Here is a 15,894-nt window from a genome sequence, read left to right as displayed (position 1 = left end):
CATCTATCCATTTTCTTGGGCCCTTTAATGCTACTAATGGAGGAATACAGGCAACATTCTTAATCCAAAGAAAGAGATGTAGATACAGAAAACAACATAGAAAGCCTTTTAATGAACCTGCAGGATGCAGGCAACGCTATTAGCATATAAAAAGGACAAAGATTTCCCTCTGAGCAAATAACGGTTTGTAATTAAACACAAATCAAAAGGAGTCCACTGGAAGAGAGTCCAGGAGGAGCTTTTCAGTTGGAAGGAGGTGGGGGGGGAATAGTTCCTGGCCCCTCTGTAGGAAGCGGTGGTCTCATCATGGGAGGCAGAGGAGCAGGGGGATGTACCCCAGGAGCTGGTGGCAGCTGAGGTGGTGCTGGGGGCGGTACAGGTCCAGAGGGAGGCATAGGTGGCAAGGTCATGCCGCCTGGAGGAGGAGGTGGAGGCGGCATGGAGTCCGGGAGAGGTGGTCGTGGGGGCAAGCCATTCATCAGTGGGGGCGGTGGAGGCCTCTTCACAGTGGGGGGTCCAGGAGGGATGCTCTGGGGAGCTGGGGGCTTCTCCATTTTGAAATGGAACTGAAGGAAAAACTAGGGCAAAAAAAAAACAACAAATAAACACAAAACCATAGACAGATTCAATCAACAAAACAGCTTGGGAACCTCCCAAGGTGGCTGCCCTGCCATGTTCTCTCCCAGGACCTCAAGAAACAGAGTTAACCATTGAAACATTATGCTTAATACGTCCGGCCTTAGGTGTGGGATCACATCACACTCAGCCTCTCCATCAACAGACAACCCCTGGGCTTGCACCAAACACAGTCCCACTTCTCATTCTAAATACCCCGAAACACTCTCTTTGGATGTGAAATTGATAGCTACTCGCTTAGTGATTACTCAGAACCCAATCTCTATTTATGTCACCCCATCCCTGCTACACTGTGCCCAGCATTCTCATGTATATCCTGTGTGGGCACCTCATCCCCACACTCGCCGGTGCATGTTAGTGGCAGTGCATGGTGCTACTATGTATTGGTCCCTTCGCGCTGTGTGGCTGCTAAGTCAGCGCATTCCCTGTGGAAAGTTCTGCCTCCTGGACTAGCTTCCTCAAAATGCACTTCAACCTGACCTGGAGGGAACCCTTCTGTGGGTGAGGAGTTCAGTCTTGATGACCCCTTCAAATCTCCATCTCCCTGCTGAGAATGCCAATAATGGGGCTTATTGAAACTGTGCTTCAGGGGGGAGGGAAAGCTCAATGGTTTGAGCATTGGCCTGCTAAACCCAGGGTTGAGAGTTCAATCCTTGAGGGGGCCACTTAGGGATCTGGGGCAAAAATCAGTACTTGGTCCTGCTAGTGAAGGCAGAGGGCTGGACTCGATCTTTCAACCTCCCTTCCAGTTCTAGGAGATAGGATGTCTCCATTAAAATTTTTTTTTTTGCAGGAGGTGGACCCCTGCCCCTTTAGTAACTCAGATGAGCCAAGGAAGTTCACATCACGTGCCAAAGACACATTAGACAAGTTAGACAGAAAACGGAATTTTGAGCACAGGCTCAAGGAAAGAAGAGCTCCAGCACACGCTGTCTTTGTGCCCAGTGTCCTTAGGAAACTGGATACACGTAATCAATCAGCCTGACCCATCACCAAGCATTCAACCCACACTGGAGATTGGAGCTCAGAACCTGGCCCTGCAAGCGGCTCAGCAGACCAGCACGGAGGCTCAACACTGAAGAAACATGAAGTATCAGTGCTAGGATACCGGTAACTACTGGCCAGTGCCCCCCTCTCCTCCCCAATTATCTTTTCACTCCCTCATAAAGTGAGACATGTGAGTCACCAGCTACCTGTTTAGTTTCTCTGTTCCAGTGGGTCCAAAACTTTCCTTCTGCCTTGTCAATTTCTCTGCTTGGCACCTGTAACAAAAGGAGTGAAGAGCTATTATTAGCACCACCAGATTGGCTCCAGGGTCTTTTTTTAAGCACTAGAGCTGCCAGATAAACAGAGCTATTCCCGGCTTTTGTGAGATGTGCTAGTATCAGACATTAACAGACAGAGGGGAGGAATTAAGTCACTTTAATATCTGCCAAGGGCAAGTGTATCGACAGAAAACGGCTCCTCGTAACACATGCATAAGGACGACTCAGGAGCACCTTTCTGTGCTCGAGGCAGAGAATTCCTCGGCTGCCCAGATGGCCTGGTTTCTATGCTCTCAGCCACATGCCTCTTCATCCCAAAGGGTGGTCCAGGAGTCTGTGCTCACCCTCCTCTTTCAGCACTGCCAACCAATCCCCCCATCCACACAGGCTCAATGGAACAGGTCTACACTGCTCTTTATTCCCCACTCTGAGCTCAACAAATGCAGAAAATGCATGGGGTGGCAGAGAGACCAACATGCAAGAGGTCAGACTAGGAGATCGTGGTGGTCTCTTCTGGCCTTAAAGTCTATGTGACACATTCCTAATCACTATTAGCCAATAAGCCCTTAAATTGTACCTTGAAAGCAATGGTTTCATAGGGCTCTGCCGCCATCAAAAGGTATTGCCAGCGTCTGTCTGGGGGCTCAATCCTTTGCTCATATGCAGACATGAACCGATGTCTAGGCATGATGGTTTCAGCAATCTCTGGGTAATCTATCTGTGGAGTGATATTGCAGCATGAGATACAGACTCACTCCTCCCTCCCTCTCTCAGCAAAAGACTCCAGGCTATAAAGAAAGGCCAATACATATACTAACATCTCCGTATGAAGGATATTTACTGCTGGTGAAAGAAACCAGCTTGACAGCCTTGGTCATGGATTCCACCAGTCACCCAAATGATAGTTATAGCATCATCAGGAGCAGGACCAGCAGTGAAAGTCTCCCCCAGCACCAGTGCCAATGTGCCAAACCGCAATCCTACAGAGACCATTCCTAGGAACAAGAGGGCTGTTCCGTCTCCAGGGCCCCTTCAATCCTCAGCCCATGTCAAGAATATTAGGATGGCTGGTTTTAATTGTGTGGGAACGTGTCTACCAGGTACTGAGCCAAGCCCCACAATGCCAGTCTCTCTTTTCTAATGCACCCTGCTGGGAGCTTCCAGCTGAGTGATTCCTTTACTAGCATCTCTCCAGTTGCGAGGTTAACGGTACCTTACCTGGAAGAGGAGGCTCTGTTGGCCCATTTCTGGATCTCTCTGTTTGGTCACTGTAATAGAGCAGTGAACAAGTTCAATACAGCAATGGTTTCAACCTGCGGTCCGCAGACTATGTCTAAGATTTCCAAAGGGGCCAGCACCTCCATTCAAAATTTTTTAGGGGTGCACAAATGAAAAAAGGTTGAAAACCCCTGCAATACAGCACTGAGGCTGGAGTGACACTAATCCTATTTTAGGGACAGATAGTATTGCAAACAGCACCACTCCAGAGAAACTACAATTGTGCGAACATTCAGAGTTTTCCAGTGTTCTTAATACTCTACATTATTTGATAGCTTTTAACCCAAAGTGTTCAGCTATACATATAGCACCAGTGAAGTGCAGCCACTTCTGGGGCAGAGGCAGAGAACTGGCACACAGCACACTGCCAAACAAGTGGAGCTAGGGGGACATAACATGGAAGAAGCAGAAGGGAAGTTTTGGCCAAGAACACAATGACAAAGCCTCATTTCTATGAAAAGTGCCATGGGATTATTTTTACTTTTTGTAATAAAAATGGGTGGGCAAATTTGAGACTACAAATCTCACTAGTGACCCTCAGCATTCGTGGAAAGAAAGGGAGACACTTATACAATGGTAGGTGGCAGAGGAGAGCCAGATCCCAGCTGATGTTGTTCACCTCCTGCATCACTGATGCTGTAACAGCTGAAAGATCGTGACTACCAGCGTATTACTGAACAGGCCCTTGTTTGACTGCCAGCTGGATGGAGTCATTCTATGGGCAAACAAAACAATGCAAGGAGAGAGGGACGAGGGCCTATCATTTATGACCAGATCTGCTAAAAGGCTTATTTATAATTAATACCCACCCACCGCATTGCACTCCAAGCAAACACCCAAGAGCACCAGGTACCCTGATGTAACAGACATGCCCGTCACTAGCTACCTTTATAACCTGGTCGTCCAATTTTCACAAACTTTTTCACTTCCACTTTGACTTTTTCTGGTGCAGGTTGGGCAGGGGCTTCTTTAGCTTCCTTCGCAGCTCGGCGAGCCCTGAAATCAGGAGAGGAGAAGGTCATCATCTAGCTACACCTAGGAACGTCACCCTTTCAATTCAGAGCACTCTCTCCAGCCCTGAAACCCTGCCATCCGTCTCCTTCCAACCCCTTCCCTGATGCAGAGAACTACAGCCCCCAGGGCTGTGAATCCGAACCCACCACTGCAACGGTGCTAAACCAGGAGCTCCCATATGTGTCACATTCCACTTAGCACATGAAGCTGCTCCACCTTTCAGGCTCCTGCCAACTGAATCAAGGGTACTTCTGTTATTTAATTCTGTGGGTGAATTTAGTGCCTGTGAAATTAAGAGCTCAACAGCACTGGCTTGAGAAGGACATACTGAGGGGAGCCCCAACCCCTCAGCACCAAGCTCGTTATTAGCATTAAATTTTTATTTACATATTTATTTTTAAAGAGATCGTATGGCCCAGACCCAGTACTCCACTCCGTCAATCAAGGTTAACTGTGATCCACAGCTTCCCCTTAGCAAAGGCCGTCAGCTGAGCCGCACTGAATAACCTTAAGCTGAATGTGGTGTCTTGACACGTGGATTAAAGGCTCCGGACATGAAACGGTATTTATCTAAGGATTCAGACGCTACAGTAATGGAGACCGTATGGCGCCACACAATCTTTTGGTGTATTTCTCCTCCCAACACTCCTGTGAGGCTGGGTACCACGTTTCGCATTTTAGAGTTGGAGAACTGAGGCACAGACACTTGCTCAAGGTTACCCTTGAAGTGTGTGGCAGGGCAAGGGATTAAACCTGGTCTCCCACATCCCGGGCAAATGCTTTAACCAGTAGGCCATCCTTCTTCCTAGGCTAGCACCCTGAGCCACTGCATCGCTCGGCTCCTTGGAAGCAAAGTTCTAAAATGTCATCCAACAGCTTATCAAACGTTCACTCTACGTTCAAATCCCCCACGCTCATGAGCTTTTGCTCACTTTCAGAATGCTCTACAGAAAGTTATTTTTGTACTGCAGAAGACCCATAATTTGCTTTGTAAGGTCACAGAATTAGCCACCATATAGATCACAACTGTTCCATGCCTGCTGGTCCCTACAACATATTTGTATTTTAGTGTTGTCAGGTACAATGTGTTTTGGTGTAACAGCTTCCCAGATATTCCTCACCAACAGCAGCAGCCACCTTGTGTTCAGCCACTTGAATCACTCAATACGTAAGAATAAGACATGAGACTGAGAACAAGAACTACTTAATGGGCTGCACCCAGGGAAAGAGGGAAGCTTAAAAACCAAACGAGACTGTTTCACCGCCTGCACACAGCAAAACTAAGTTTGCTCTCTGATTTCTACTGCAAAACAAATAACTCGGGGATGAAGTATTTGTTAAAACTTATACCCAGTACATATTAAAGAGTAAGTGTGTATTTTAAAATGTCCAGAGACTGGAAAATCCTGTAATTAAGAACTTACAAATTGGTCTGATGCTTTTTCCCCTGAGTATGTGCTAAATAGCTTCCCTGCAACAAAACAAGACATAAGAAAGTTAAATATGACAGTAAGTTGGGAGGTATCCAACTGTCACAGATGAGATACTATTGGGAGTTAAGCAGCCTTGTGAAGGAAACTCTAAGAAATGCTGACATTTTAACTTTTACAGCATAAAGAGAAAATTTATTCCTCCTCATAATTGCACTGAGGACCTAGAAAATGTATATTTTTGTTTTCAGGGCCTCATTCATCCCTTCCACAACTCAACTCTCAACCACCAACCCCTTCCTCTCCTGCATGTCCCCAAGAAACCCAACCCTCCACTTCTCACAACCCACATTGGGAGGTCTCATCCCTTTTCCCTCCCACACACCCAATGGTCAGTTCAGGAACTGGCAGTCAGGTAACAGACCACACAGGGAGTAGTGGAGGTATTTTGACAGCAGAGCTATGGAGTGGTACTTGCTTCAGACAAGAGTCTGTATCTACCCCTGCCCCCCCGCCCATGAAAACCAACCCCAATTCATATAATTATGCTCCTTCTTACAAAGAAACTGTCAAGTTAATCAATTTTTTTAAAAGAGACAGACATCTTTAAGGGTCTTCTAAACTTTTTTATTATTAAAAGTGAAATAATATGAAATGGCAAATTTACTTATTTTGTTCTGTTTCTCAGCAACCACTTTCTAGCTTGCCTGCACTAGCTTTGTGCTGTGGTGCACTGCAAACGCAATCTAGGTTTTTCAGCCTAATAAAATCTTTCCACTGTTTTTTTTATTTTTATTTTTAATTCATGGATACATTTCTACTGGTCTTAGGTATTATAAGAACCTGTTGTCACAAAGTGAGATACAGGGACAAGTTTTATCCAGTGTCCTCCAAATCAAAACAAAAAATAGCCAGTTCGTAGGAGTCATCCCCTTGGAAATCAGACCATCTCTAAGGGGTTACATCTGAAGACAGCACAACAGTGTCTCTATTATACTCAACAGCAGAGTAGACAGAAGGCCTAAAGACATTCACTCAAGCTTGATGAATAACTGAATTTGACCCACTGGAAGTTTATTCAAATACACACCCAACACAAGAACAGTTTGGATTAATTCAAAGGAAAGCCCTTTTAAACAGAACTACTCTGAAGAGGAAAACCACATTAAGAAGGAATGCTGAGAGACAGCGCAACATGAAAAGATATTGCATTCAGAAATTCCTGAGAGGTAGCTAACATTTTATTGCTTTGAAGATGGATGCCAGTTTCTGGGCTATTCTTGGATCTGCTCCCTAATAATGTTCATATTTAGGGTCCCCTTAACGTCAACACCATATTTTGTATGGCAGAAGAATTTGCACTGAATAACGTGTAGAACATGTACAAAACCAGAGCACCCGATCTACAGCAGAAGTTTAAATGTGCTTTACTCCCACCGCCCCCACAAGCTCTGAATCAAACTTGTCAGAGCCCGATGCAACTCTAGAACAGTGGTTTTTCACTAAGATCAACAGGCAGATGCTCAACTCACCTCATTGTTGTGCAGTGTTAGGCAGAGTTTGCATTCATAAGAACCCAAGTGATTTTTCATAAAATAAGGATCCTAAGGAGAGGATAAGAGAACAAGAACTGAATGAGAGAAGTCACATGCAAATATCAGCAACCTGCGCTACACTGAATTTTCAGACAAAGGTAATTAGCATACCTAACGCAAGATCATTCCTGGACTGGAGAGAGGAATCTTAGGATCGCTGATTTCAATTATGAGACTAACAATCCTTTCAGAAGGATTAAAAATAATGTATTTAAGCATCAACTGCATGGATCTATGCTGTACAAATGACAATGGGAAAGTATGGTCCTATCTGGAGAAGTCTGCAATCAAAGTAGGTGTACTGCTTATGTGATCAAATGACAGTGTCTCAGTCAAATCTTTAAAACCCTTCGCAACAGATCAGAAGATCAGAATTCTCTCTCTCTAATCCCTGGGCCAGGATCAGCACTTACAAAAAGATTGTTCGCCCTGGCAGAGTTTTACTGCTCTGAACAAATCACATCTAGCATCTTCAAGCTGCATGATACTGGACTTTAAAGTCAATTACATCATTCTGCTTATAGTCTTGCATTATTTCGTATCACTTTCAAGACTGACTTGATTTTAGTGCCCATTACATGGAGGAAAGCTAGCATGAAGAAACAATGTTTTATATTGTTCAGAAAATGGGAACCCCAGGTTTTGGATTTAACTCTAAGTTGTGAGGTAACATTCACTGAACAACCATATCAGATCTGAACTAGGAGAGGGTTAGGGTATGGGTGAGAAAGAAAAAAGGATTATTAGAAAAATCATGGAACTAATTTTAAAGATCCAGTATCACATGATCTGAAAGACCAACACCTCAGCTTTCCATTGATACACAGGAGTCATATTTAGCTCTAGTAGTCTGCAGGATAATACACATGAAATTGCACCTGATCCTTCAGTCTAGTAGTGGGTTCTTTTTTGGTACTGACCTTGGCCTGAATATAGCAAGTCCTGGAATTTGGCGCCGCTTAACACTCACTCCCTATGCCCATTTACATATTACTTCTTTAAAAGCTGAAATCCACTTTTATTTAAAAATATTTCCCTGATCACCTGTTTAGTTTATGCCAATCCAGTAACACATCTCTTTGGTAAGATTCAATAGGTCTACCTCTCCTTATGTACATGATGAGATCAAAGTTCACCTTGTTGATGTCAATAGTTTCCAAAGCCAGCTGCCGAAGCCTCTCTCTGCGGTCTCGGTTACTTTCTGAAGAGGAGGCTACGCCTCCACTCCCAGTTTTACCTCCAGGGCGATGTTGAAAATCCATGATTGGGGCTTTTGAGCTTCAAGTGACTTAGGTGAGAAAAGGAACCTGGGAAAAATAAAGAGTACAATTCACACTGAATCACTGTTATTTAAAGGCTACACTATGCTCCTTCATTGGCAGCTGGACTGCACAGAGAGCCCAGCGGAAGCGGTCAAGCGCTGAAGTGACTCTGGTTGAATTGCATCTCCTGCCATGTTCAAACTAGAGATTCCAGAGCAGCCTTTGAATAAGGTAGTAACCAATTCTTCTGCTACCCAATTCCCCAAGATCTGCTAGCAGGCTCTCTCTCATCCGACCTGCTTGCCAAGTTTTCCAACCTAATTTCTCCATCACAAAGCCTGCTGGCTACTATGCACCACAGGAAGCGATGCAGGGTCAGAATGAGCAACCTCAAACAGCACTAGCGTACCTAATATAATGGCTCAGTGGGAGGCCTGGGCAGTTTCACAGGTGATTTCATTTTCCCAGCTACTTTTACATATTTTTCTCTGTTACAAGAGTCGGCATTTTTGCCTGAGATATTTAATAGACTCAGGAATTAGGTAAAAATGTTTGAAAGCTACTAGTTAATTAGTGGGCATGTCTACTGGCCCAGATCTGTGTTGTAAAAGTTGGACATGTAACACAATTTGAAATTCAGCATGGCTACAAGTCATTGATTATTTGTGGTAAGTACTATATCGTGCATTCCCATTTCAAGTATTTTATACATAAAAGAACCAAACGATACAAGAACTAAACAATAAGCAGAAAAATACTGGACATCAGCTATAAGCAAATTAAGGCAGACACCATGTCCTCAGAAGTGTTCGTACACTGCTACTTGAAGCACCAAAGCACTGGTCCTGAGTGGGGCCTCAGGGCATATCTGCACGTTAACGTAATAATCCTCATTAACAGCAGCTTGCTGTGAGTAAGTGTACACTTAGCATTGCACCAATAAACATGCTTATTTTTGAGTTGCGTAAGTAGCCACGGTGTGCATCAGTGGTTCTCAAACTTCTGTACTGGTGACTCCTTTCACATAGCAAGCCTCTGAGTGCAACCCCACCCCCTTACAAATTAAAAACACTTTTTTTACATATTTAACACCATTAGAAATGCTGGTGGCAAAGCAGGGTTTGGGGTGGAGACTGACAGCTCACAAGCGCCCATATAATAACCTCGTGACCCCCTGAGGGATCCCAACCCCCAGTTTGCAAACCCCTAGCAGAGCCATCGCCTCAGTCTCTGGGGCTCAGCTCTGCTCCTGACGGCATGCCTGGAAGCTACATGAGGTGCTGCCTCACACTCTGGCAAACAGTCACTAGACTTGACCAGCATTTTAAGGACAGAAGCTGGATTGTCAAAGGTGCTGAGTGATCACAGCTCCCACTGGCACATGTAGAATTTGGGGCTGGGGCTGCTCGTTCCCTCTGAAAACAGCAGTGAAACGTGGCCTCTGATTTTCAGAAGGAAGAACCGACCCCTGCCCTGAATCCCACACAACCCCTACTCCCCTCAAGTGCAGCGAGAGGACAACAAGGCTGAGATGAAAGTCCTGCCCTCCAGCCGGCAATGAGATCTCACAGCCCCTCAGCCCCATCACAGGACTGGGCTCCCCTGTTCCAGCACCAACCTGATCCATTGTGGATGGGACTAACCGGCCTCTCAGAATAACTCCCCCCGCACCCCCTTTCAACTCAGCCGGGCCCCAGAGCTCCCCCCCTCCCTCCCTCCCCTCTCCCCAGGCGGGCCGCAGAGCTCCCCCCCTCCCTCCCTCCCCTCTCCCCAGGCGGGCCCCAGAGCGCCCCCCCTCTCCCCCTTCCCCTCCCCCAGGCGGGCCCCAGAGCTCCCCCCCTCTCCCCCTTCCCCAGGCGGGCCCCAGAGCTCCCCCTCTCCCTCCCTCCCCTCTCCCCAGGCGGGCCCCAGAGCGCCCCCCCTCTCCCTCCCCCTTCCCCAGGCGGGCCCCAGAGCGCCCCCCCTCTCCCTCCCCCTTCCCCAGGCGGGCCCCAGAGCTCCCCCTCCTCCCCTCTCCCCAGGCGGGCCCCGGAGCTCCCCCCCTCCCCCAGGCGGGCCCCGGAGCTCCCCCCCGGACCCTGGAAACCCCACCCCCCAACACAACTCGCCCCAGACCCCCCCGACGCAGAGGGCAGCTCATGTTTCACCCTCGAGGCCTACACCGCCCCCCCCCGCAACTCACCAGCGCTCACGGCTCCTCAGGCCGCCAGAGAGCCCCTCACTGCGCACGCGCAGCTTTCCGCCCCAGCGGGCGGGGAAGGAGGCACTTCCGGCTTCCACGCGGGGAAGCGCATCCGGGTCGCGATGGGGGTCACGCGAGACGAAACGCTTCCGGGTTCGGGGCGGGGCCGGGCGCTTCCGCGTTGTGGGGGGCGCGCGACGGGGCCGGGGGATGCGGCGGCGGCGGCGGCCGTAGGGCGCGCGCGGGGGCGGCGGGGTCTCGCCATGCGCTACAGCGAGCGGGAGCTGCTGTCCCTGGCGCGGCAGCCGGCGGAGAAGGCGGCGGAGATCCTGATGCGGGTGCCCAAGAAGGGGAGCGGTGAGGAGCGGGGCCGGGGGCCAAGGGCTAGAGCTGGGGGGGCGGGGCCGGGGGGGCTGTGGTGTAGGGGGAGGGGAATAGCTGGCGGGGATAGGGTGGAGGGGTTGAGCCAGGACCAAAGTGGGGGGCATGATGAGGAAGAGCTGGGGGGGCCAGGACCTAAGGGGTGTTGGGTGAGCCATAGGATGGGGGAGAGGCGGTGGGAAGATGGGGGTGCCCATGCCTGGTAGGAGCGGGCTCTTTTGTGGGGATTAGCTTTTCCTAGCCAGGAGACAGTTATTTGTACACACACCCCCCCAGCTGAAGCCATCTCTTTCCCCTTCCTCCTCCCCAGGCAGCTCCCTTGACCCCCTGCACTGTGCGTATCCCTGTGCGGATATCAGGGACCGTGGGGATGCTTTCTCTAAGAGTTGGAGTTTATGCTGGTATCTCCAGCCCTGAATTCTTCTCCTCTCTCCCCTCATATTGGTGAGAGGGGTGTATGGGGGTGGGCTGCGTCCCTCTGCCCTACAGGTGGCTGCCTTTCTGTGGCGTAGTATGTACAGTTGCTGGTATGCATTGGGATCCTACCAGTGGGGAGGTGCTGTGGAAGCATGCGTGGTTGTAGTTTTATAATTCATCAGCGATGTCCTAGCCAAGGCTGGTGAGTGCGGGATGGACTCAAAATTGCTTGAGGTGTGGTCACCAAAGAGCTCTTCAAGTGAGAATTAAATGCCAGAAGCTGCTTAAATAAGCAGTGGTGACTTAAATTCTCATGGAGCTGCCCCATAGGGTCTATTTAATCTGTGAGGCAGAGATGCAACCTAGCAGCACATTGCTGTGTACCAGTGAGGATGGCATGTGCCCGTCTCTTCCCTTCCCTAACAGCTCCAGCTCTCCATCCTCCACTTCTGAATGCTCTTTTCTTTGCAGTGCTGAAGAAACGCCTTGTGAAGCTTGTTGTCAACTTTCTCTTCTACTTCCGAACAGATGAAGCAGAGGTATAGAAATAACCTGCTTCTGCAAACTGGCTGCATGTGCTTGTTAGAGCTGATGCCACAGGAACCTGCCTTGTTTTTTAATGCGTTTATTACTGCGGTGTCCAAGGACCAACCAAGAGTAACAGCCCATTGTGCTCGGCCCTGTACTAATGCAGAGTAGTAGATGGCCCCTGCCCTGAAGAATGTACAATTGAAATAGTCGTGATGTGATGATCGCAACTGGTGTTTGACAAACATAATGAAACCTCTGCTTGGGCTGATAAGTAACCACTGTACCGCCCAACCCTGACCACTGTGTTTCTGATGCTATGGTCCAGGAACAATCTCTGAAACACAGCCATTGCCACGCTTTCCTGCAGGACTGCAATTCATTTATGTGAAACTAGTGAGGTGGATTTTAAATTTAGAACTGGGGTTCCTTTGTAAACAATAACTGCATCATTGCTTATGTGCCAGACCTGGTGATAGTAAAGAGAAAACTGAAGCAATGTAATAGCTGTGTTCTATTAATATTCCTTCCTTGGACCTTTAAGTGTGCAATGGCATTGTCTGGTTGCTAGAGCAGAGGAATGGAGAGCTGGAGACTCCTGCGTTCTGTTCCTGCAAATGATTTGATGTGTGTCCTTGAGCAAGTTGTTTCATCCATCTTTGCCTTTGTTTCCTCATTGGTGGTAATAAAACCCACTTTATAAAGAGCTTGGATATAAGGGGCATGATGAGTGCAGTGTGGCACTGTTGCTGCTATGCCATTTAACAGTCTTGAAAACAAGGCGTTTGGAGTGATGTTTTTGTAGTTTGTGCCAATCACAAATACATGTGACCCTAAGAATCCTTGCACTCTCAGTAGGGTAGTCTCTCCTTCTTACCTATCTCCTCTGAGAGTCACAATCACAGGATCTGGCCAAGAAGATGCCACACTCCACAACCACTCTTGGGTGATTAACACGATTTCACAGAGCTCTGACTACATGAGACTAGAGGCCATTCTCAGTAGCAGATTTCCCTCCAGTGCTGCGCACATGATTTTGGCTGCTTCTGCTACTGATCCTGGCCATAAGACTATAAATATTTCCCTTTGTGTTTAGGGGTAGATGATCCAAAATGGTCCAAGAATAGTTTGGAAGCTTAGAATAGTGTGTCCTGAAGGGATACAAATAACACCTTTTATTAAAGTTGAGTTGATTTTAAAAAATCTTTGCTCTCTGTTCTCTCTTGCGTTTCATTCAGCTTGGACAAAGAATAGAATAGTCAGTTTCACTTTTGTTTATGCTTAGCTTTGCTCTCTGGTTGCTCATGTCCTAGCTCAGTGCACCAGTATATGAGTTGCAAATTTTGCAGGTGAAATTCATTTGTTTAAAATAAACTTTTTAAAATACATTGAATTGTTTGAATGCACTGATGCATTCCATTAGTCTTCTGCAAAGTCTCAAGCTTTCTCTTTACCAAACCTACATTTGGATTTCAGTTTTCCTCTCGCACCTTCCAGCCAAACTTGCTTTGCAGACTGGATTCTGGGGAACTAGAAATAAACTTTTACCTTCACCTCTCTTTGAGCAGCTCACTGAGCTGTTCATTAAATCACCAAAATGAAACTGAGCAAATATAGATGTCCAAACCACTGTACAAATACTAATAGGCACAAAATATATTTATATAGTGAAGCCTGACTGCAGAGACAAAGAAATTGGCTGCCTAAAGAACGCTCCACATTAAACTCACTCAGTTCTATTTGGGTTATGATGCCTTCCCTGAAGTCCATCCCTCGGTAGTTTTTGTGGTTTATCAGTGTCTTCCTATCTTTAAAAATATTTTCACTTGCTTGAGTTGCTGTGAAAGACCTGCCATAGCAACCTAAACATGGGAAATCATGAAAGAGCTGTGAATATCTAGATAGCACCAAAGAACTAAAATACCTTAGGACACGTAGTTTCTGCATTAGCATCTCTTCATAGTTATACCTTTCTCTCATGAATCGGTCACTGTGTCCCGCACATCACATTGTGTTCTCTTTCTCATGACAATGACTTGCATGTTTATAGAACTGGCTGAACAATGGGGAAGGGTGTTTTAAACCTTGTCTTTGGATTTCTTTCTAGCCAATTGGAGCTTTGCTGTTGGAACATTGTAAAATCACCAAAGAAGAGGAGAATGTCTTTTCAATCAGTGAGTTTTGGATACAGATTCTCATAATTTCCCTCTCCTTAAGATGTGGTGTGGAACTTTTCCTTCTCAGTCAAGCGGAGGAAGGGCAAGAGTAAATGTTTCTGGAGTCAGATTATGTACCGTATTGTGGCGGGGGTGTCAGAGCTCAAATGGGGCAGAGGCAGTATGTGGAAGGGGAGACAGTTCAGGAAAATCCTGAGTGTTGTAGGACATGGTGTTGGGGATTGAATAGAGGCCCCTCTTCCCTCTCTGTACTGCATCATTGCCACCTCATGAGGTGTGAAAACCAAGACCCTGAGCACTTATTGTCATGAAGATCCTGTCTCATAGAGTCAGGATGCGAGCTCTGGTGTCCTGGACAAATGATCTATTTTGCCTCTCGACTCCCCCTTGTATTATCAATAGGCTTTTCAATAAGAATATTTAGTTCTTCACGCCCTCTCCTAAACTGCGGCACAGTGATGCTGCGTGCTAAGTAGCTGCTGCGCTCTGTCCCAGAGGTGGCTGCAGTTCATTGCTGGCTGACGTGATCCCTGGGTGCAGTTTGTAGAGCTCTGTGGGATGAAAGGAGCTGTGGAAGAATTGCTAAACACCAGTGGAAATTTCTGTCTGGGAAGACTAGATATTGACTCACTGCTGCACCTAGACTCTTGCTTTGTGGTAAAAATAAAATGAGGCAGCTCAGATAAAGCACTTGTCAGCGCTGTCCTAGCCCCGGTGCTCCCGCCATGCTGTTTGGCCTTGTGTTGATAGCAGTGGCTCCAGCTGGCTTGCAGCATGTTGTCCTTTGTAAGCAGCCTTTCATCCAACAAGCAATCATTGTGCAAATGGTATGTGGCGAAAATAACAGGATGTTTCCTCCAAGGCCATCCCCATATCTGTTGGCCTGGCTGTCAGGCGCAGCTGCTTCGACGTGCGGAGCCTTCAGTCCCTCCTTGCTGGAATGGAGGTGAACTCCCACTGTCTCCACTGGACCATCCTGAAACAGAGTGTGCCTATGGAGAGCTGCCTGGGCGCCAGCCTGCCGCCTGAATTTCTGCTGCTCTAGGGCCTTCCTCTTCCCTTCAGCAGTAGCCGTAACCCTGGGACATGAGCTTTCTGCTGAAAGGTGCTCGATTGGCAGCCTGAGAGTCTTGTATCCCCTGAATGAGTACAGCAACGACACTGCTAGCTTCCCATGCCATCCCACCAATGTGTCTCCTGCTCCGGAAGGATCACCTCCCAGGGGGACAGGGTGTTTACTCAGCCTACTAACAAAATGGGGCAATTAGTGGTGGCTTGTTCACGCTCGTCTGAGACCCACTAAAGCTCACCTCACATGCACCAATCATGAGCCAGCAGCTCTGTCCTGGGCCGGAGTCTATCAGGTGCTCTGAAAGTGACAGATTCTTGCAGCCTATTGCCACCCCATTGAGCCATCCAGCCCTTCCCTGCCATCCCACTGGAATGACTGTCACGTGCTCCTGGTATCCCAAAGCTCTACACAGCAGCACGTCAGGCTGCAGGTCAGCAACAAAGCAGACCAGTGTGGCAGTTCCTTCCCTAAGACATTTGCCTGCACTGCTTTGCATAGAGGGATTTGGTGATGCGATTTGGCTGAGTTATCGCCAAGCTGGAGCCCAGATCTACATTAACTATATCCTGAAGAGCAGAGCTAATTAAAGGGTCTGATATGATCTTGGTAAAGCATTGAAGTCACACAGGGAGTCAATTTCCAATCTGCAGCAGTGCC

The 15,894-nt window shown here is 47.6% G+C and overlaps 2 protein-coding genes across 9 annotated transcripts in view; one reads left to right on the top strand and one right to left on the bottom strand.

The window, feature by feature from the left end:
• Positions 1-83: 83 nt before the first annotated feature.
• Positions 84-9,952, bottom strand: SF3A2 (splicing factor 3a subunit 2). The gene is made up of 8 exons (XM_050934365.1): positions 8,355-9,952; positions 7,156-7,227; positions 5,618-5,664; positions 4,066-4,175; positions 3,120-3,169; positions 2,479-2,619; positions 1,830-1,898; positions 84-578 (listed from the first exon to the last, which is right to left on the bottom strand). Exons 1-8 carry the CDS (start codon positions 8,478-8,480, stop codon positions 243-245), a joined length of 951 nt encoding a protein of 316 aa, XP_050790322.1. The 5' UTR covers positions 8,481-9,952; the 3' UTR covers positions 84-242.
• A 932-nt stretch (positions 9,953-10,884) lies between these two features.
• PLEKHJ1 (pleckstrin homology domain containing J1) overlaps positions 10,885-15,894 on the top strand; it is a 55,012-nt gene continuing 50,002 nt past the window's right edge. For 3 of the 8 annotated variants that reach the window (XM_050934371.1, XM_050934372.1, XM_050934373.1), the window contains exons 1-3: positions 10,888-11,019; positions 11,932-11,999; positions 14,096-14,162. In XM_050934371.1, coding sequence (XP_050790328.1) covers positions 10,926-11,019; positions 11,932-11,999; positions 14,096-14,162 — 229 coding nt within the window. In that variant the 5' untranslated portion in view covers positions 10,888-10,925. Of the gene's footprint in view, positions 11,020-11,931; positions 12,000-14,095; positions 14,163-15,894 lie in introns of all 8 variants that reach the window. The other 5 variants (XM_050934368.1, XM_050934369.1, XM_050934366.1 and 2 more) reach the window with 4 other exon arrangements.

This window comes from Gopherus flavomarginatus, chromosome 24 (assembly GCF_025201925.1).
Source record: "Gopherus flavomarginatus isolate rGopFla2 chromosome 24, rGopFla2.mat.asm, whole genome shotgun sequence".
NCBI classification, from domain to species: domain Eukaryota; kingdom Metazoa; phylum Chordata; order Testudines; family Testudinidae; genus Gopherus; species Gopherus flavomarginatus.
Note: the sequence above shows the minus strand (reverse complement) of the source record. Positions and strands in the feature narration are given on the sequence as shown.

What these genes read in the sequence shown, in the direction of transcription:
- SF3A2 (XM_050934365.1), bottom strand. Translation starts at nt 8,480, where the DNA reads ATGGATTTTCAACATCGCCCTGGAGGTAAAACTGGGAGTGGAGGCGTA. An exon ending in AAACTATTGACATCAACAAG is followed by an intron (nt 7,228 to 8,354) that starts GTGAACTTTGAT and finishes TCCTCTCCTTAG; the next exon opens with GATCCTTATTTTATGAAAAA. An exon ending in AACAGAGCCTCCTCTTCCAG is followed by an intron (nt 2,620 to 3,119) that starts GTAAGGTACCGT and finishes ATCACTCCACAG; the next exon opens with ATAGATTACCCAGAGATTGC.